A 21,666-nucleotide genomic window follows, 5' to 3' on the forward strand; every position below is an offset into this window, starting at 1 on the left:
AGGGCAAAAAATCTTGAATAAGGAATTTCATGTGAAGGAGATTGGTCAGTGTGTAATATAATGTTAGCTTTATTCTCTGGTGTGAGACTTTTCTAAAGGTGACACTGAATAGCAGAAAGGAATTGTGCCTCAAATGCTTCTGTTCCAGAAGATAACGGTAGGAAGTCATAAGTACAGATGCAGGTGGGTAATATAGGCCTGGCCAGCTCCGGAAATGAAACATAGCCACAGGGCATAACTTGTGAGGTGGCTTCAAAGCCATGGTTCAGTTTTAACTGCTCTGTGGCCTTTAATTTAGAATTAAGTAAAAATAACATTAAGAAAAAACAATTTTGTATTACCAGTTTTATCACAACTGAGAGAAGTTAGTCTTTTGTCTTAAAAGCGAAGCCATCAAGGTGATTATGTGGTGCAACAGACAAAAAATACATTTAACCCCTTTCCCACACACAACAAAAGAAACTGTATCACGTAGAAACTATGAGACTTCTCTGCACTATCCATTAGCAAAACTTTATGATCAACCCAAATGGAAACTCTGTACAATTTAAGCATTAACTCCATGTTTCCTACCCCTACTCCAACCCTCAGTAACCTATTTTCTAGATTCTGACTCTATGAGTTTGCTTATTCTAATTATTTATATCACTGAGGTCATACACTATTTGTCCTTTTGTGTCAGGCTTATTTCATTCAACATGGTTTCTTCAAAGTTCATCCATATTGTTGCATGTATCGGAACTTCCCTTTTTTTCGAAACAGTTTTATTCACACACTATACAGTCCATCCGAAATGTACTATCAGGGGCTCTCAGTATAATCACAGAGCTGTGCCTTTGCCACAATCAATTTTGGAACATTTTCAAAGCTCCCAGAAGAAAAACCCCATGTCCCTTATACCCCATATTATTGACACAACATCAGTGTGGTACCTTTGTTACAATTGATGGAAGAGCATTAAGATGTTACTGTTAACTATAGTCCATACTTAGCGTTAGGTGCATTTTTCCCCATATACTATCCTATTATTAACACTTTGTAATAGTGACATGCATTTGTTCTAACACATGGAAGAATATTCTTGTGTTTGTACTATTCACCTTCATCATCTACAACAGGGTTCACTGTTATACAACCCCTTGTTACATCCTCTAGTTTTCCTTCTAGTGATATACACTACTTCCCCTTTTAGCCACAATCACACACATACAATTCAGTACTGTTATTTTACATACACGGTAGTGTGCTACCATCACTCTGTCCTTTTCCAAACATTTACAATCAAACTTATTAACAATTTATGCACAAATTAAGCATCAGTTTTCCATTCTCTGTCCTCATTTTATCTTCTTGTACCCTGCATTCTAGATATTAATTCCATGAGCTTGCCCTGTATGTTTAGTTCATATTTGTGAGATCATACCATATTTGTCCTTTTGTGTCTGGCTTATTTCATTTGGCATAATGTTCTCCAGGTTCATCTGTGTTGTTACATGCATCAGGACTTCATTCCTTCTTACGGCTGAATAATGTTCTGTTTTATGTATATGCCACCTTTTATTTATCCATTCATCAGTTGATGGACACTTGGGTTGATTCCACCCTTTAGCAATTGTGAATAATGCCTTTATGAACATTGTTTTGCAAATATCTGTTTTTGGTCCCTCTTTCAATTCTTTTCAATATACCTAAAAGTGGCATCGCTGGGTCGTACAGTAATTCTATACTTTCTGAGGAACTGCCAAATTGTCTTCTATGGTAGCGGTACCATTTTATATTCCCACTGTCAGTGAAGTTTTCCTATTTTTACACATCCTCTCCAGCACTTGTAATTTTCTGTTTTTTTTTTTAATAGTAGCCATTCTTGTGAGTGTGAAAAGGTATCTCATTGTGGTTTTGATTTGTATTACCCTATTAACTAGTGATGTGGAATATATTTTCATGTGCTTTTCAGCCATTTCTAAATCTTTGGAGAAATGTCTATTCATGTCTTTTATTGCCTTTTTAAAAAATGGGTTTTGTTTCCCTTTTTTATTGTTCAGTTCTAGGGTTTCTTTATATATTCTGGATGTAAAACTCTTAACAGATATATAGTTTCCAAGTATTTTCTCCCATTGTATAGGTTGTCTTTTTTTACTTTCATGATAAACTCATGATGCACATACGTTTTGAATTATGAAGAAGCTCCATCTTTATGTCTTTTCCTTTGTTGCTCGTGCTTTGGGTGTAAAGTCCAAGTCACCAGTGCCTAACACAAGGTCTTATTTTTTTTTCTCCTGATAATGCCTCGTCTACATGCTTCAGTCTAATTATGAAACATGCATCTTTAGTGTTAGACATCATTTTGCCTTGTTTATGCTATCAGCAAGTTATGACTAAAATACCCAGTAAATAATTAACTTTTTTTTTCTTGGTGTTTGAGCATCTCTTCTGTAAGAATAATACACAGTTTTCATTGTGCATCTTGACTATGCACTGGTACTGTTTAAAAAGGTATGTTCATTTTTTCTCCTAATATTTTGATACTTATTGCTTAAAAACTTCCATCTAATTTTCAGAATCCTATTTTCAATTAAGTGATACCTTTAGCATAAAGTGTTCATAATCAGGCTGTATTCCAGAATATACATTTTAAAGCTATATTTTATATTAATAACTGAATTTCTTCTGCCAAGTTATTGTTTTTTTATTTTAAAGTTTAGTGACTTTTACTATATTTATAGAATTGTAAATCATCACCACAATTTGATTATAGAACATTTCTGTCACTCTGAAAAAGGAACCTTGGGACCATTTCTCCTCATTCTTACCTCCAGTCCTAGGCAACCACTAATCTACTTTACATCTTTCTAGATTTGTCTTTTCTGAACAGTCTATATAAATAGAATCATACATTATATGTATCCTTTTGTATCAGGTTTCTTTTGTGTAGCGTAATGTTTTTGAGGCTCTTGAAGATTTACTCCTATTTTCTTCTAAGAATTTTAAAATTTTAGCTCTTGCATTAGGTCTGTGATCCATTTTGAATTAATTTTTGTGTATGGTATGAGGTAGAGGTTAAAATTTAATTTTTTTATGTGGATATCCAGTTGTCCCAGCACTGTCTTTTTCACGTGAGTTTCTTGGCATCTTTGTGAAAAATCAGTTGCCTGTAAATATAAGAGTTTATTTCTGGGTCCTCAGTTCTATACCATTGTTGCTATTCTATTGCTCTAAATATCTTTCCTTATAAAATTGCCAAACTGTCTTGATTGCTGTGGCTTTGGAGCAAGTTCTGAAATGAGGAAGTGTGAATCCTCAACTTTGTTCTTCTTTTTTTCAAGATTGTTTTGGCTATTCTTGGTCCCTTCCGTTTATATATGAATTCTAGGATCACCTTCTCAATTTCTACAAGAAAGAAACTTGGAAATTTGATATGGATTGCATTGAATCTGTAGACCAATTTGGTTAGTAACACCATCTTAATAATAGTAAGTCTTCTGATCAATAAACATGGAATGTCTTTCCATTAATTTAGGTCTTCGTTAATTTCTTACAACAATGTTTTATAGTTTTCAGTGTTCAAGTTTTCTACTTCTGTTAAGTTTATACCTAAGTATTTTATTCTTTCTGATGCTATTGAGAATGGAATTATGTTAATTTAATTTTTGGATTGTTCATTACTAGTGTATAGAAGGTTAATTCATTTTTGTACCCATTTATTCAATGGTCAGAATAAATGTTTGCCCAGCAGGATTCCTGTTTGAGAGTGTTGCTTAAATATTTTGCCTTGATCAACCACATTGTATACTACAATATTTAGATTGGTTGCAGTTACCTTTATATTATTAGCTATTAACTGTATTAATAGCATAGGTTAGTTATGTGGTTAGCATTATGTTAGTCTCTGTCAGAAGCATATCAGAATAGCACTTTGGTAAATCATTGATTTAGTAACTCATACTTGAACAAGAGTGTCTTTAAGTTTCATAACACAAAAAATATATATTTGAATAGATATGTAATTTTTGAAGGAAAAATCACCTGATTTATTTATAGATCATTGATGAGTATCATCTATAGCTCAGTTTTTGTATAAAATTAAACGTAAATCCCCAAGATATTATTTGTATACCTTATTTTGTTCATATTTCCCTGTTATTGAAGTGTAGAGAATTTTAAGCCATTTAATTTCATTTGTTCTTCTTCAGCAAAGAATTAAACGTTAAAATTTTATATTAATGAGATTATTGATTTTTATAACTTTAACATATTTTTCAGGGTCAGTTAAATGAAAGCATGGACCATGGGGGAGTTGGACCATATGAACTGTAAGTCTATATGAAAAGATTTTCATTATGCTATTTTTTTTACAAGGTTTATCATCTCCAGTTCATAGCTATCGTGTGATTCCAGCAACCTGCTCTTAAATATCTAGTTGTATTCACAGACTTTGTTTATTGAGTTTGGCACCAAAATATCAGTTTTGAGATTGTTTATGGATTTTGAAAAAAAGATATTCGTTCATATTCAGTGTAAACTGAATATAGGTCTGACTTGATTTGGAATTTTTATTAGTTTAATATGGAGACCCACATTTCTTACCTTCTTTAAGCTTAAAAATAAAATTTTTAGAAATGCCCCTCAAATCAATTGCTTCTTGTATTGCCTTCAGTACATCAGTCAAACAGAGATTGATGTAATGTTAAATCATTTTAGACAAGCTCATTTGTACTAGGCAGGGAGACTGAGACAATTACTTATATAGAAAGGGTTTAAGTGGCAGACAAAATTGTCACCTCTTCTGGAGTCTTTAAGATAAAGCTAATAGCAGACATGGAAACTTGCATGTGTAAGTTTTATTAGCAAGAATTCTTGAGGCATACAGACTTGAACTAATTGGATATTTTTAGAAAGTTCCAGGATTTTCTACTGAAGTTGCTAAATGAGGTTGGATAGTACCTAATCTCATAGATATTTTGAATGAACTAAATTTTAATAACAAGAAGACTTTTTTTCTTTGTCTAATAAACTCATGCTAATTTGCTTTAGTTTGAGGGTTCTTGATGCTTATAAAAATAAATAATCTGTAGCACATTCTGTGAACAAGCAAATAAGCAAGTGATATCAGGGCACCCCAATTTTAACCTGCCACATCATTGAATCATGAGTTTTATTTAGAGCACAGATACTAAATTTGCTATCATGTATTTTTTTCCTTTTACTTAATTATGTTTCTCTTTCTCCTCTTTCTAACACTATGCTAAAGGTAATTTAACTTTTTTGCAAATTTATTTTTGGTTTTGCTCTTTTCCCCAGTGGCATGGAACATTGTGAGAAATTTGAAATCTCAGAAACTAGTGTGAACAGAGGGCCAGAAAAAATCAGACCAGAATGTTTTGAGCTACTTCGGGTACTTGGCAAAGGGGGCTATGGAAAGGTAGGAAGTAATTTTTGAAATGAGAACTGTTGTCTGTCTTTGATAGATTGATTTTTACACCCTAGTTCCAGCAATTTTCTTCAGTTTTTGTTTGTTAGCAACAGCAAAGGATATGAGCACTTACTTGGTATTTTTCAAGGTATGTACAGAAGTCTGTTTGGCCCTCATCTTCCTATAACCACACATTTAAAAGGCTGGCACATAATAGGCACTGAGTAAATATTTGTTGAATAAATAGTCTATACTAGGCAAACACTGAATTAAAGGATTCATTTCTTCCTTCGGTTAAATGTTACCCTCTGTAGGTGTCCTCCTGTTTTTTTTTGGAAAATAACAATTCCTTGTATAGAATTTATGTGATAACAAGCATGACATAAACTGAGATACCAGAGTTGGGCCACTGTGCAGGCAGGTGGGTGACTCCCATGTGAAGCACTCATCTTGGGAAGGACAACCCCAAGTCACTTTACATAAATTATTTACACACCTGCCCTGCTTTCTGGGGTATGGGGGACTTGCCTGTGCGTGTGTATGTATGTGTGTGTGTATGGTATAGGTGTTAACAATTAAGTTAGTGAAACATTCCTAACTTTCAGGAGGCATAGCACATTAAGTTATCTCTTACAGAGTTCTTAATCTGAATTGGTTTTCTTTGACTTGCAGTGCTGGAGGAAGGGAGTTAGGGAAGGTGAATGAATATAAGAGGGCAGAAGAAAACTTCTTAGTTTCATAGTTTTGCCCAAGGCTTTCTAACTTAAGACCTCACCTTTGCTTTTTTTATTTTTTTACATGGGCAGGCACCAGAAATCGAACCTGGGTCCTTGGCATGGCAGGCAAGAATTCTGCCACTGAGTCACCATTGCCCACCTTTGCATATTATGCCCACGAAAATTTATACCTAGTCATTCGCTATTAAAAGACAGAAGTATGAATAATAACTTGATTAGGAATAAGTTTAAGAACTACTTATGCTATTGTGTAGTGTTAATGTTTGCAAAGCATGACATTTGTAGTTTATTCTTAGATTTAAGGACACATTCTAATATGTTCTAATCATCCTGAATGTGTAACACATGCACTTTGATTTTCATACATTTTGGCTCTTGCATGAAAATGTTTTATAAGTAGCCATTTTAAGTAATTAGGTAAACAAAAATTCTAGTCAACTATTATTAAATAGTTTTATGTGAAGCAAAATCATTGGCATCCCTGGAAGAAATTTCTGGAATATTTTGTAATTTTTCAGTTTGGTATCTTGAGAATTCTGGTTATAGCTTTTTCAGAGCAAGCTCAGTGTGCTCATCATTAGATAATCATTGCCCGACTTTGCCATCAAATGGCAGCAGACCAAACAGGAAGGTTCTATGTTGTATAACAGAATTCACTACTAAGTTTTTAACGTGGTCTGTTTTTATAGGTGATCAACATAGTCCTTTGTGGTGCTTATTTTTACAGTTATATAAATACTGCATCATTTGTTTCTTATTGTAAATAAGAATTAAAAAGGAATGTGACTGGCATAGTTTGGGTTTTTATAACACGCATTTTCATTTTTTTGTTCAGGTTTTTCAAGTACGAAAAGTAACAGGAGCAAATACTGGGAAAATATTTGCCATGAAGGTTCTTAAAAAGGTGATTCCCTCTCTCCTCCTTTTTTTCCCCATACTACATTCTTACTTGCTATAAAACCCATATTTTGGTCTATAATTCTCTGTCAACAAATGTACTTCTGACACAATTATAATTCCTTTTAGATTATTGAGATATGGTTTATTATTGTTTTGTTTTATTTCTGCTTGGTGAGGGTGAGAGGGAAAGCACTTTTAATTCTCCTCTGAGGTAATTACTTTTGATATTCTGGTGTCATATTTCTAAATAATAAGCAAATATTGTTGTCTCTCTTTTTTTAATGAATGATTTTCAGCTTTATTTGACTTTGATATAAAATTTTTTTTCAATTTTTTAATTCTGAAAAGTAACATATATACAAAAAAGCAATAAATTTTGAAGCACATTGCAACAATTAGTTATAGAACAGATTTCAGAGTTTGATATGGGTTACAGTGCAACAGTTTTAGGTTTTTCCTTCCAGCTGCTCCAAGACACTGGAGACTAAGAGAAATATCAATATAATGATTCAGCAATCATACTCATTTGTTAAAGCCTGTCTTCTCTGTTATAACTCCATCTTCTCCTTTGATCTTTCTCCCAATCTTTATAGGTATTTGGGCTATGCCCATTCTAGCTTTTTCATATTGGAAAGGACTGTCATTAATATGGGGTAGGGGAATGGAACTAGTTGAAGTTCTGGAGAGACTGGCCCCTTTGGTTTTCAGGACTTACCTGGTCTAGGAACCCAACTGGAGGTTGTAGGTTTCTGGAAAGTAATCATAGGGCATGGAACCTTTGTAGAATTTCAAATAAAGCCCTAGGTGCTCTTTAGGGTTGGCAGGAGTGGTTTTAGTTGAGGTTTGGCAAACCATGATTAGCAATGGACAGCTGAAACTTGCCTAAGTAGCCTCTCGACTCTATTTGAACTCTCTCAGCCACTGATAACCTTATTTGTTACACTTCTTTTTCTCCTTTTGGTCAGGAATGTATTGTCAGTCACATAATCCCAGGGCCACGTTCATTTTTGAAAGTCGTGCCCCACATTGCCAAGGAGACTTTCACCTTTGGGTGTCATGTCCCATGTAGTGGGGATCTATTGCTGTCACTTAATTCAGCAGTTTTAAAATTATGTATTGACTTCCAATAGGAAGAAAACGTATCTGTTTTACTCCTCTCTCCTTTCTCCCAATCCTCTCATTTTTGCTTAGTTTTCTTTGACTCTAATTTGCCTTCCCACACTTTCTAACAACTCTTTAAAACCCTTCCAGTCCAATGCTTTGTGGTTATACTTATTAGATAATCAATCAATTCCATTATTTTCTTAGATGCATCCCTTTCGGAACCTTCTCTCACCCCATTCCCATCTGCACTGTTACCTTTCTAGGCATGCTGCATCACTGCCATTCCTGAAATATCCCTTGACCACAATCCTTGGGCTACTCTTGGCTCCTTCAGTGTTAAATCCTTTCTTTACTGGATCCCATATGTTCCTTTTTAAAGTTTACACCATTGTTCCTTTCTTTTGCTGACCATCTTCAAGTGGCTTACTAAGAAAGGATGCATGAAGGTAAATGTTTTTTTAAAACATTTTAAAACATTTACTATTTAATTATGGGTTTTGAATTTGAAAATCATTTTCACCCAGGATTTTGTTCCATTTTCTTCAGGCTTTGAGTGTTTCTGTTCAGAAGTCTCTTGCCATTCTGATTCCTAATCCTTTACATGTATCTTGTTTTTTCTTAAAAAAGATTTGAGATCTTTTCCTTATTCCTGATACTCTAAATTTTTATACTGATCTTCTTGCTTTGATCCTTTTTTTTTTTCAGTTTTACTCCTTTAGTATTCAAGTTTCAGTTCTTCAGTTATGGAAATTTTTCTTGTGTAACCTTACTGACTTTTTTCCCCAACCTTCCCGTATGATTGGCACCTTGCATTAGTGTTAGACATTTGTTGCAATTGATGATAGCACATTTTTATGATTGTACTGTTAACAGTGAACTTAGGTTCATTGCATAATAGTTAAAGGTATTTTTAAAAAAATTTTGTATTCTGTTACCAAATATACAATCTCACGTCCTCACTGTTTCTTCTTGGAATTGCAGTTAGTTAGAAAGTAGACCACCTGGCCTGATCATTTAATTTTCTTATACGTTCCCTCTTTAATTTATTTCTTTGCCTTTTTGTTTATTTTCTGAGGTTTTCCTAGAAATTTATTTTCAAATCCTTTTACTCTTTTTTTTTTAATTGTGAATTTTTATATATATATATTTTTGGACATTTTAGTAACTAAATCATGAGTACTTGCTGTGTACACTTAATTTTTCATATATAATTTTTTTAACTATAACAATATAACTTATTTCTTTTAATAGGATGCTACCATCCATCTCTTTTTAACACTAACTTTTTTAAATTGTGAGATATAACCTATATACGAAAAAGCAATAATTTCCAAGTACATTTTAACAAGTAGTTATAGAACAGATTTTAAAGTTTGGTATGAGTTACAGTTCCACGATTTTTCATTTTTTTCTTCTAGTTGCTCCAAGACACTGGAGACCAACAGAAATAGCAATGTTATGCTCCTTCTCTTTAAATAACATATAGAAATAAAAGCAATAAATTTCAAAGTACATCACAACAGTTAGTTGAAGAACAGATTTCAGATTTGGTATGGGTTACAATTCCACAATTTTAGGTTTTTATTTCTAGTTGCTTTAAGGTACTGAAGGCTAAAAGAAATATTGGTAGAATGATTTTAGCATTCATACTCATTCATTAAACCCTACCTTCTCTGCATACCTCCACCATCACCTTTGATCTTTCTCCCACTCTTTAGGGGTATTTGGGCTAGGCCCTTTCTAAGTTTTTCATATTGGAAGGGGCTGTCAATATTATGGGATAGAGGGATGAATCTAGTTGATGTTGTAGAAGGGCTAGCCCCTCTGCATTTCAGGGCTTATCTGGTCCAGGGACCCTTTTGGAAGTTGTGGGGTTTTGGAATGTTAACTTAGTGCATAGAACCTTTGTAGAATTTTATATAATGCCCTAGGTATTCTTTAGGATTGGCAGAAATAGTTTTGTTTAGGATTTGGCAGGTTATGATAATAGCATTGTCTAACTGAAGCTTGCGTAAGAATGACCTCCAGTGTAGCCTCTTCACTCTATTTGAACTCTCTCAGCCACTGATACCTTATTTATTGCCCTTCTTTTTCCCCCTTTTTGTCAGGCTGGCATTGTTGCTCCCATGGTGCCAGAGCCAGGCTCATTCCTTGGGATCATCTTCCACACCACCAGGGAGACTTTCATCTTTGGATGTCATGTCCCACGTAGGGGGGAGGGCAATGGTTTCACTTGCAGAGTTGAGCTTAGAAAGAGAAAGGCCACATCTGAGCAAAAAAAAAAAAGTTTTTCTTTTTTAGCTTTCATGTTTATGGTTTCACAGAGCTCTTTCTGTTATTTTCTCTTTTTATAGCAATCTGTTTTACAGGTACAGAATCTTCTGTTATCCCTCTGAGGTTTTAGTTATAATTCTTTGAAATGTTCTTTTGTACCATGTGTGTTGTTTTTTCTGAGTTCCTGTTTTCTTTGTCTATGTTTTAGTCTTTCTCTCTCATCTTAGAGGCTTTCTTTAGGTGTCTGGTGGTCCTTGATTGATTGTTTCTATTTAAGAGTAGATGTTGATAGAAGTTCTCTGTGTATAGAGTTCTCTGTAAGGCAGTCAGATGATTAGCTGACAGTTGAGTGGGGACTTCCAAATATCAGTGTCTGCAGGTCTTTTTTTCTGGAGTGGGTCATTTGGAAAAAAGGCAGTGCAATGCAACTACCTGCCAACATTTTGGAGCTGTTTGTGAGAGAGAAGATGGAGAGCTCACTTAATGCTTCCCCTCCTCTTTAAGTAGTTTTTATTTTAGCACTTCATACTTTATCTGAATATTAAAGTATGAAAAAGAATTTTAAAGTATTCTGTTTTTTTGAAGTGTACACCTCTTCTAGGGGTAGTTCTCTGGCTGGGTAGTGTGGGAATGGGAGCCTTTTTCTTTCAGTTTTTTGTTTTTAACATTTTTAAATTGTGAAATATAACATATATACAAAACAAAAAAATTCAGAGTATATTGAAACAAGTAGTTATAGAACAAATTTCAGAGTTTAGTATGGGTTTCAGTTACACAATTTCAGACTTTTTCTTCTAGCTGCTCCAAGACCCTGGAAACTAAAAGAAATATCTATATAATGATCCAGTAGTCATACTCATTTGTTAAATCTTATCTCTGTCAGAACTCCTTCCCTCTTTTGATCCATCTCCCAGTCCTAAGAGTATTTGGACTATGCCTATTCTAACTTCTTCATGTTGAAAAGGGGTATCAACAGTATAGGAGAGGGGGATGGAACTAGTTGATGTTTTTAGAGAGGCTGATCCTCAGAGTTTTAGGACTTATCTGGTCCAGGAACCATCTAGAGGTTGTAGGTTTCTGAAAAGTAATCTTAGTGCCTGAAACTTTTGTAGAATCTCAGAGCCCTAGGTGTTCTTTAGGGTTAATAGAAATGGTATTGGCTAGGGTTTGGCAAACCATGGTAATTAGCAATATCTACCTGAAACTTGCATGAGAGTAGCCCCCCAAATAGCCTTTTGACTCTCTTTGAACTCTTTTAGTCACTGATACCTTGTGTTGTTATATTTCTTTTCCCCCTTTTGGTCAGGATGGCGTTGTCAGTCCCATGGTGCCAGGGCCAAGCTTATCCTTGGGAGTTATGTCCCAAACTGCCAGGGAGACTTTCACCTTTGGATGTCATATCCTACGCAGGGTGCAAGGTAATGATTTTCCTTGCAAAGTTGGGCGTAGAGAGAGAGAGAGGCCACATCTGAGCAACAAAAGAGTTTCCCTGGAAGTGACTCTTAGGCATAATCTTATATAAGCTTAGGTTCTTCACTACAGAAATAAGCTTCATAAGAACAAGCCTCAAGTGTTCCATCAGTTCTTATACAAATTTTCAGATAATCTCCCTGTCTTTAGCCCACTACCTACTGTTTTCTGCATGCCTCTATTTTTTTTCTTTTATTTCCTCAAATTTTGATAATCCTTCTAGGGTTTTATAGATAGAGTCAGCTTATTTTGTGGCATCCCCCTTTGCAGTCATTTAAGTTTGCTCTTATCCCACTCTACGAAGTCATAGCTTTGCTTTATTCCTGTTACGTCTTCATTCTTTTGAGGTTTGTAGGGCTATCTGGGTCTCTTAGTTTTATTAAAGATGGGTTGTGTGTTTTCAGTTTCATGTTCATATTGTTTGGGATTAATTTTTGAAATTCTACTATTTTAAAATGAAAGTCCCAGTAGAATACAATATTAGAAGATGAGTAAAATAACTTAAAAAAATTATAGCATTTTGTAATACTTTGTTCTTAATCTATGTCTTCATTTTCATTTTAGCAGTATAAATGACTGCTCATTCTAAAAGGCAAAGAACACATATTATGAGCAGAACTTTACTGGCAGTGGTCTTAAATAAACCATTTAGGTATTCTGAACATCACTTTCTGTGTCAGCAAGTCAGGATTAATATCTGCTATCTGGCTTTCCTGTTGAAATCTTTTGGGATTAACAACCTTTTATCTGTACAACAGGTAAAGAATTGGAGACAAAATCCTTGTTCTAGAAATGTTAAAAGAAGTACTTACTGGTTAGGAGTCTCAACTTATCCATTCCTTCTGATGTGTTGCTTATTCATTTTTTAAAAATTTTTTATTAATTAAAAAAAATTATAAGAAACAAACATTCCCAACACATACACTCAGCAATTTACAATATCATCACATAGTTGTATATTCATCATCATGATCATTTCCTAGAACATTAGCATCAATTCAGGAAAAGAAATAAAAAGACAACAGAAAAATATAACAAACAGAAAAAAAAAAAATTTACAGGCCACACCACTTACTGATCCCTTTCATTGATCACTAGCATTTCAAACTAAATCTGTTTTAACATTTGTTCCCCCTATTATTTATTTTTATTCCATATGTTCCTCTCATCTGTTGACAAGTAGATAAAAGGAGCATCAGACACAAGGTTTTCACAATCACACAGTCAGATTTTGAAAGCTATATCATTATACAATCATCATCAAGAAACATGGCTACTGGAACACAGCTCTACATTTTCAGGCAGTTCCCTCCAGCCTCTCTATTACATCTTGGATAACAGGGTGATATCTACTTGATGCATAAGAATAACCTCCAGGATTACCTCTTGACTCTGTTTGGAATCTCTCAGCCATTGACACTTTGTCTCATTTCACTCTTCCCCCTTTTGGTTGAGAAGGTTTTCTCAATCCTTTGATGCTGGGTCTCAGCTCATTCTAGAGTTTTTCTCAATCCCTTGAGGCTGAATCACAGCTCATTCTGGGATTTCTGTCCCATGCTGCCAGGAAGATCCACACCCCTGGTAGTCATGTCCCACGTAGACAGGGGGAGGGTGGTGAGTCTGCTCGCTGTGTTGGCTGGAGACAGAGGCCACATCTGAGCAACAAAAGAGGTTCTCTTGGGGGTGACTCTTAGGCTTAATTTTAAGTAGGCTTGACCTATCCCCTGTGGGGTTAAGTTTCATATGAACAAACCCCAAGACTGGGGGCTCAGCCTATAGCTTTGGTTGTCCATACTGCTTGTGAGAATATCAAGAATTCAACTTAGGGAAGTTGAGTTTTCCCCTGTTCTCACCATTCCCCGAAGGGGACTTTGCAAATACTTTTCCACTCACTGATCAGATCACTCTGGGATTCATCAGGGCATCACCTGGACAAACCAACAAAATCTCAATCCTATACAAAGTTCCATGTACTTAAGGTGTTCAATCAACTATCTACATAAGTTATATTAGGAGATGCACTAGTCAAAGTATAGATTTGTACCAAATAAACATTTTTTGCTTTAGTCTCGCAGATTAGTTGAAATTTTAAAATATATTAAGTACCATCTATTTTCAGCACACTGCAGTAATGACATTCTTTTGTTCTTCCTCATGCAAAAACATTTTTTAAATTTGTACATTTAGTCACTATCATTATACACTCTAGGCATTCCTAGATTACACCATCTCAATCTTTATCGTCTATCTTTCTTTGTGATTTCATTTATGCCCCCAGCCCTCCTCCCTCTATCATTCTCATATGCAACTTCATTCAGTGTTTTAACATAATTGTATTACAGTTAGGTAATATTGTACTGTCCATTTCTGAGTTTTTATATTTAGTCCTGTTGCACAGTCTGTATCCCTTCAGCTCCAATTACCCAATATCTTACCCTATTTCTATCTCCTGATGGTCTCTGTTACCAAGGAAATATTCCAAGTTTATTCACTAATGTCAGTTCGTATCAGTGAGACCATACAGTATTTGTCCTTTTCTTTCTGGCTAATCATACTCAGCATAATGTCCTTAAGGTCCATTCATGTTGTTACATACTTCATAACTTTATTCTGTTTTATAGCTGCATAATATTCCATTTTATGTAAATGTCACAATTTGTTTAGCCAACTGTCTGTTGGTGGACATTTTGGCTGTTTCCATCTCTTGGTAATTGTTAATAATGCTGCTATAAACATTGGTGTGTAAATGTCCATTTGTGTTCTTGGCCTCGTGTCCTTTGAGTAGAGATAGCATATAGATGGGTCCTGTTGTTTAATCCATTCTGCCAGACTATGTCTTTTGATTGGAGAGTTTAATCCATTAACATTCAGTGTTATTACTGCATGGGTAGTATTTTCTTCTACTATTTTTCCTTCTGGATTTTATATGTCATATCTAATTTTCCTTCTTTTTACATTTACTCATAGTCTTCCTTTCTACACTCTTCTCCACACCTCTCTCTTCTGTCTTCGTATCTGTCTCTAGTGTTCCCTTTAGTATTTCTTGCAGAGCTGGTCTCTTGGTCACAAATTCTGTCAGTGATTTTTTTGTCTGAAAGTGTTTTAATTTCTCCCGCATTTTTGAAGGACAATTTTGCTGGATATAGAATTCTTGGTTGGCAGTTTTTCTCTTTTAATAATTTAAATATATTATCCCACTGTCTTCTCACCTCCATGGTTTCTGCTGAGAGATCTGTGCATAGTCTTATTGGGCTTCCCTTGTATGTGATGGATTGCTTTTCTCTTGCTGCTTTCAAAACCCTCTCTTTCTCTTTGGCCTCTGATATTCTGATTAGTAAATGTCTTGGAGTATGTCTGTTTGGATCTATTCTCTTTGGGGTATGCTGCACTTCTTGGATCTGTAATTTTAAGTCTTTCATAAGAGTTGGGAAATTTTCAGTGATAATTTCCTCCATTAGTTTTTTTCCTCCTTTTCCCTTCTCTTCTCCTTCACACCCACAATACGTATATTCGTACGTTTCATATTGTCTTTCAATTCCCTGAATCCCTGCTCGTATTTTTCCATTTTTTTCCCTGTATTTTCTTTTTCTTGTCGGATTTCAGATGTTCCATCCTCCAGTTCAGAAATCCTATGTTCTGTCTCTTGAAATCTACCATTATAGGTTTCCATCGTTTTTTTCATCTCTTCTACCATGCCTTTCATTCCCTTAAGTTCTGTGATTTGTTTTTTCAGACTTTCGATTTCTTTTTGTTCTTTCCTTGCCTTCTTTATATCCTCCCTCAATTCATTGATTTGGTTTTTGATGAGGTTTTCCATGTCTGTTCGTATATTCTGAATTAAATGTTTCAGTTCCTGTATGTCATTTGAATTGTTGGTTTGTTCCTTTGACTGGGTCATATCTTCAATTTTCCTAGTGTGATTTGTTATTTTTTGCTGGTGTCTAGGCATTTAATTACCTTAATTAGTTTATTCTGGAGATTGCTTTCACTTCTTTTACCTAGGGTTTTCTTGCTGGATGAATTTGTTGTCTCCCTGTTCTTTGACATTCTGTTCAGCTTTATCTGGACCTTTAGCTTAAGTTTTGTTTAACAGAGGAGAATTTTTCAGTTCTTGTTTTCTCATTTCTTGCCCTGCTTGTGTGGTGCCTTTCCCCCACACACACTTAGGAGGGTCGACTTAGATATTATAGACCCCAGCCAGATTTTCCCAGACCAAACTGGCCTCCTATCAGGAGAAAAGAGTCACCTGCATCAGTTTTCCCTGAGGGTGAGACCCAGCAGGTTGAAAGACTTTCCTGTGAAGTCTCTGGACTCTGTTTTTCTTATCCTGCCCAGTATGTGGCGCTTGTCTGACTGCAGGTCTCACCAGCATAAGATGGTGCGGTACCTTTAACTTTGGCAGACTCTCCCTGCTGGGGAGGGCTGGTGGAGACAGAGGAGAGGTTGTAGGCTGGTTTTAATGGCTCCAAATTACCAAGCCCTGGTGTCTGAATTCCTTGATGGAGGGATTCCACCTGGGTGGGGCTTCACCCCTCCCCTGGGGAAGGCACAAGCTCCAGATAAGCCCACTTCTGCCTATGCCTGGGGCAGTTGCATCCTGAAAAGTCCTGCCACTGTATCCAGAAGCAGTCAAGCCTTTGTAGATACAAAGCCACAAAAACCTGTTTCCTTCTTTTTTTTCCCCCTTTTTCTGTCAGTCCTGCCTCCTTGGCGCCAGGGCAAAAATGAGCAACCTCCGCTTTGATCAGGTTCACCTAAGCTGGGGGCCTATTTTTAGTAGTCAGAATTTGTTAATTAGTTCCACAATTGGCATTTGATTGTGCCCAATCCCTGCTGCTGGTAGAGTCCTTTCCTTTCCCCTCTGGGAAGTGGCCTGTGGAGGAGGGGCACTGGCCACTGCAGCTTTGGGAACTCACGGTTCTGGGGGGTGCTTGCAGCTGGTCCAGACTGGGGTACGCTGTGTGTCCGGTCACTGTCGTGGCTGTGGGAGCTGTTTTGTACTGTTTCTGGTTATTTAGTAGTTGTTCTGGAGGACGAACTAAAATGTGCACGTTGTTAAGCCGCCATTTTACCCTGCTTATTCATTTCTGATAATCAGGACTGAACATAATAGTCGTAATTATTACTTAAGTGAAATATGTTTCTGGCATAGGGATATTTAATGAAAAGAAGAGGTTGTTGGCTTTTTCCCCCACCTTTAGTGGGTGAGGGTAGAGTATAGGGAAATCCATATACTTAATTATTGCTAAGAGTAAGCCCTCTTTTTTTGGGGCCCAAAATATCCGAGACCTCACCTATTTGCCTCCTTTTGCTTGGTTACCATTCTTTGCATTCTCAGGGTTCTTCTTTCTTCAAACCTAGCTATAGAATCATATAGTGTCTCATTCCTTCCTTGCTATCCCTGAAAACAAGCTCACAGCAAAACTAATGATGAAATTGTGGAGGCTGCAAGCTACATTTATTTCCAGGGTTTTAATTCCTAAATCTCTAGATAAGATGACCAACTGTGTGTTCACTTTGATATCTTTCTGATTGTATTATCCTGAAGTTGTAGAGTACCACCACTCATCCCCCCCCCCCCCGCATTAAATAAAGGGTAGGAGTGTACCTCTTCTCAACCTTAAAAATGAAATCAGAGTAGAAATGTGTTCCCTTATCTCAAGTGGATTGTTTGCATCTGGGCATTGGGTCTGTGTTATGTCAGTTCTCCTAGGTCTTGTTATTCTATAGGAATGGTCTCATTTGGGTATTTGTTCATGGTAGAATGTTGAGGAAAAGAGATTCCAAACAACTTTCCCCTATTACCAACATAAATATGCTCTGGAAGCAAAATAATACTGCCCGTGGCAGTAGTTCACCCACCTTAAATTTTAAAACCCTTTGCCAAAGACTTGTGGGTCACAGATTGGCCATACTTCTTCAGTGCCTTCTTTCATTGAACTGATTGAGAACCTACTATGTGCCAGACATTATGCTATATACTAGCATTTAGCATCTGAGACAAATGTAGCCGCTACCCCTCACTTTGCTTTCTGTATAATCCACAGGAAATATTATAAATTTATTCTTATAATTTCTCTTCTACCCTTTGGTCATGGCCCTTTCTCCTTTGAGGTTTAAGCCTATATATACCACTCTCACTTGTTATCCACCATCTCCTCATTTTCATTTCAAATTTACAAAGGCTTGAATACCTAGTTCAATCTTTTTCCTTCACTCTCAGGTCTCGTTTTCCTGGTTGTCTTCACTTTCTTTATATTGAATGGGTAATCAATAGCCTAGCCTTCTAATTCCTTGATGATCTCAACTCCATCAGCTTCCACCTCCATTTCACTTCCTTCGCCAGCTCTTATGGCTCTGTATTCTACCTCTGAAATGTTGAGCTTTAAAAGAAAGTTATTCTCACTTTTTTTCTTCCCACAGTGCCTTGTTTTTGACCCTAAGTGCTTTAGTCCCTTGATCTCTCTTTTTTTGTCTCAAATTCTTGACCCCTTCTTATTTCACTTTATTCTGAAGCCAGCCTACTCGACGTAATCTGCTACTTTAGTTACTTCCTAGCCCATTGACCTAATGTCTTATGTCTGGGAAAGTGTTCGTCTGAATCAATTCAGTAGTCAGTACTCCTTTATTCCTGTATCTGAGCTACTGAACATTACTGGCAGAAATCACTCAAACCTGTAGATTGCTTCCAGGATGTATTCATGGTCTCCAACCTCATTTGGGGCCTAACTCCACACCAAGTTTTCTAGTGGACAACTCCTTCTGTTGTGTAAATGGTTTAGAGTCTTAACTGTCAACCTTCCTACTCTTTTTTTTTTTCTAATATTTTATTGTGAAATATAACCTATATACAAATCAGTGATAAATTTCAAAGTGCATTTTAACAAGTAGTTACAGAACAATTTCAAAGTATGGTATGCTTTACAGTTCTACAATTGCAGGTATTTCCTTGTAGCTGCTGTTAGATACTGGAGACTAAAAAGTAATATCAACATAATGATTTAGTAGTCATACTCATTTACTAAATCCTATCTTCTCTGTTACAACTCCTGCTTCTCCTTTGATCCGTCTCCCAATTTTTAGGGATACTTGGGCAATGACCATTCTAACTTATTCATGTTGAAAAGGGATGTTGACATTATTGGGTAGAAGAATGCACCTGGTTGGCGTGTTTGAAGAGATTGGTAACTCTGGGTTCTAGGACTTATTTGGAGGTTTTAGGTTTCTGAAATAAGCTTAGTGAGTGAAATTTTTATAGAATTTCAGATAGATCCCTGGGTATTCTTTAGGGTTTATAGGAATACTGTTGGTTGGGACTTTGCATATGATGGCAGTTAGCAATATCTTGGTGAAGCTTGCAGAAGTCTAACCTCCAAAATAGCCTCTTGAGTCTATTTGATATCTCATAGCCACTAATACCTTTTTTTGTTACATTTCTTTTCGCCCTTTTGGTCCGGAAGGCATTGTTGATCCCATAGTACACGGTCCAAGCTCATCCCTGGGAGTCATGGCTCACGTTGCCCGGGAGACTTGCACCCCTGTATGTAATGTCCCATGTGGGGGGGAGGGTGATGATTTTCTTTGCAGAGTTGGGTTTAGAGAGTGAGAGGCCACATCTGAGCAAAAAAGAACCTCCCTTCTCCTTGTAGCAGAGTGTCTCTCTCTTTGTTTGACATAGAAATTTGAACCTGTCAGATGTGATTACCTTCTATTGCCTGTTCACATCCCTACCCCTGTTCCTAGATTAATCTACATTTTCACCTGTCTTTATTTCTCTCTGTCCTTGGTGAAAGATATGTTCCTCTTTTCCAAAGCTAATGCTTTATGCTTTGAATCCCTTCCCTTTCTACCTATTAAAGTACTTTGCTCTGTTACTTATCCTCTCTCTATTTTTTCATCCTTTATCTTGACTTCTTTCTTTAAATATGTTCAAGTCTGCTATATTTAGCAAAACAAACCCTTTCTTTTGAGGTCTCGCTTGTAGTTGCTATTCAACCTCTTTGCTTCCTAATAGCTGAACTTCTTGGGAGAAGTCTAGTCCATATTACCATGTCTTTTTTCTGATATTTTATTATTTTCTTCACAAACTATATTTTGACTTGTTACTTTACTATTTTAATAAAACTCTCCCCTAGATCACCACTGACCTCGTAATTACTCAATTCAGTAGTCTTTACTTAGTCCATTTTTAGTTTTACTTCTCTGTCTTATTGAAGTTATTGACCACAGCATTTTGAAACTCTGCTCCCTTGACCTTGAATCCACTTAATTAATATTTTATCTTATCTCTTAGGCCTTTGCTTCTTAGACTTCTCCACAGTTGCTTATTTTTTAAATTCAATCCTCCCAGGAAGTTGCAAACATAGTACATTTTTGAAAATTTTCACTTTCCAATGAGTTATAAGATTAGTGCAGTGATCACCAGTTGTTATTATTTTGCAATATTTTTTAACACTCTCTCTTTTTCTCTCTCTCTTTCTCTAGCCCTCTCTCTGTATGGACACATGTACATATATATTTTTAAAATTTTAGCTTTAATTTACTTGTTGGCTGCATGGTTTAAGATTTAGCTGTAGACATCATGGGACTCAACCTAAATTCTTCATTATGTTTCTTACAAGAATAAGGTCATTCTCATATATAGCCCAGTACCATTATTGTACTTAGAAAATTTAACATTGATGGCACAATGTTGCTTTGTAATACATAGTCCATATTCAAATTCCCCCCATTGTCTCAAAAATATCCTTTGTAAGTGTTTATTTTGTCATTGTTTTGTTTTTAGTATCCAGGATTCAATCAAGAGTCACACATTACATTTAATTGTCAAGCCTCTTTAGTTTCCTTTACTCTAGAGCCACTCCCTACTTTTTTTTTTCTTTTTGGTCTTCTATGACATTGACATTTTTATGAAGAGTGCAGGCCTGTTATTTTGCAGAATGATCCTTGGTTTGGATTTGTTTTATTATTTACTCATGAAAACACTTTTGAATTTTAAATTTATCGTTAACATATTTTTTAACTTTTTTTTTATTGTATAGTATAACGTATATACAAAGCAAAGAAATTAAGAAGCAGTAGTTTTAAAAGCGCTCTTCAACAAATAGTTAAGCACAGATCCCAGAGTTTGTCATGGGCTACCATATGATCCTTTCATATTTTTCCTTCTAGCTGCTCCAGAATATAGAGGACTTAAGTATTTTATCATCACAATTGACTTTTTTTCCCTTCTTTTTTTGTGAAAAATAACATATATACAAAAAAGCAATGAATTTCAAAGCACAGCATCACAATTAGTTGTAGAACATATTTCAGAGTTTGACATGGGTTCCAATTTCACCATTTTAGGTTTTTACTTCTAGCTGCTCTAAAATACTGGAGACTAAAAGAGATATCAGTGATGATTCAGCATTCATATTCATTTGTTTAATCCAATGTTCTCTGTATAACTCCACCATCCATACCTCTCTTCAGGGGTGTTTGGGCTATGGCAGTTCTTAATTTTTCATATTGGAAGGGTCTGTCACTAATATGGGGTGGGGAGAGGAACTGTCTGATGTTCTGGAGAGGCTGCGATAGGTTTCCGGACTTATCTGGCTCAAGGACCCATCTGGAGGTTGTAGGTTTCTGGAAAGTTACTCTATGCATAGAACGCTTATAGAATCTTATATATTGCCCTAGGTGTTCTTTAGAATTGGCTGGAATGGGCCTGGTTGGAAGTTGGCAGGTTATGATAGGTAGCAGTGTCTAACTGAATCTTGCATAAGAGTA

The 21,666-nt window shown here is 35.9% G+C and overlaps 1 protein-coding gene across 6 annotated transcripts in view; it reads left to right on the plus strand.

Moving 5' to 3' along the window:
* The window catches only part of RPS6KB1 (ribosomal protein S6 kinase B1), a 115,367-nt gene that overhangs the window by 3,723 nt on the left and 89,978 nt on the right, over positions 1–21,666 (plus strand). For all 6 annotated transcript variants that reach the window (XM_077164977.1, XM_077164982.1, XM_077164981.1 and 3 more), the window contains exons 2-4: positions 4,261–4,310; positions 5,299–5,419; positions 6,983–7,051. In XM_077164977.1, the coding sequence (XP_077021092.1) occupies positions 4,261–4,310; positions 5,299–5,419; positions 6,983–7,051 (240 nt within the window). The remainder of the gene's footprint in view (positions 1–4,260; positions 4,311–5,298; positions 5,420–6,982; positions 7,052–21,666) is intronic.

The sequence above is a fragment of the Tamandua tetradactyla genome, chromosome 6 (genome assembly GCF_023851605.1).
Source record: "Tamandua tetradactyla isolate mTamTet1 chromosome 6, mTamTet1.pri, whole genome shotgun sequence".
NCBI lineage: Eukaryota > Metazoa > Chordata > Mammalia > Pilosa > Myrmecophagidae > Tamandua > Tamandua tetradactyla.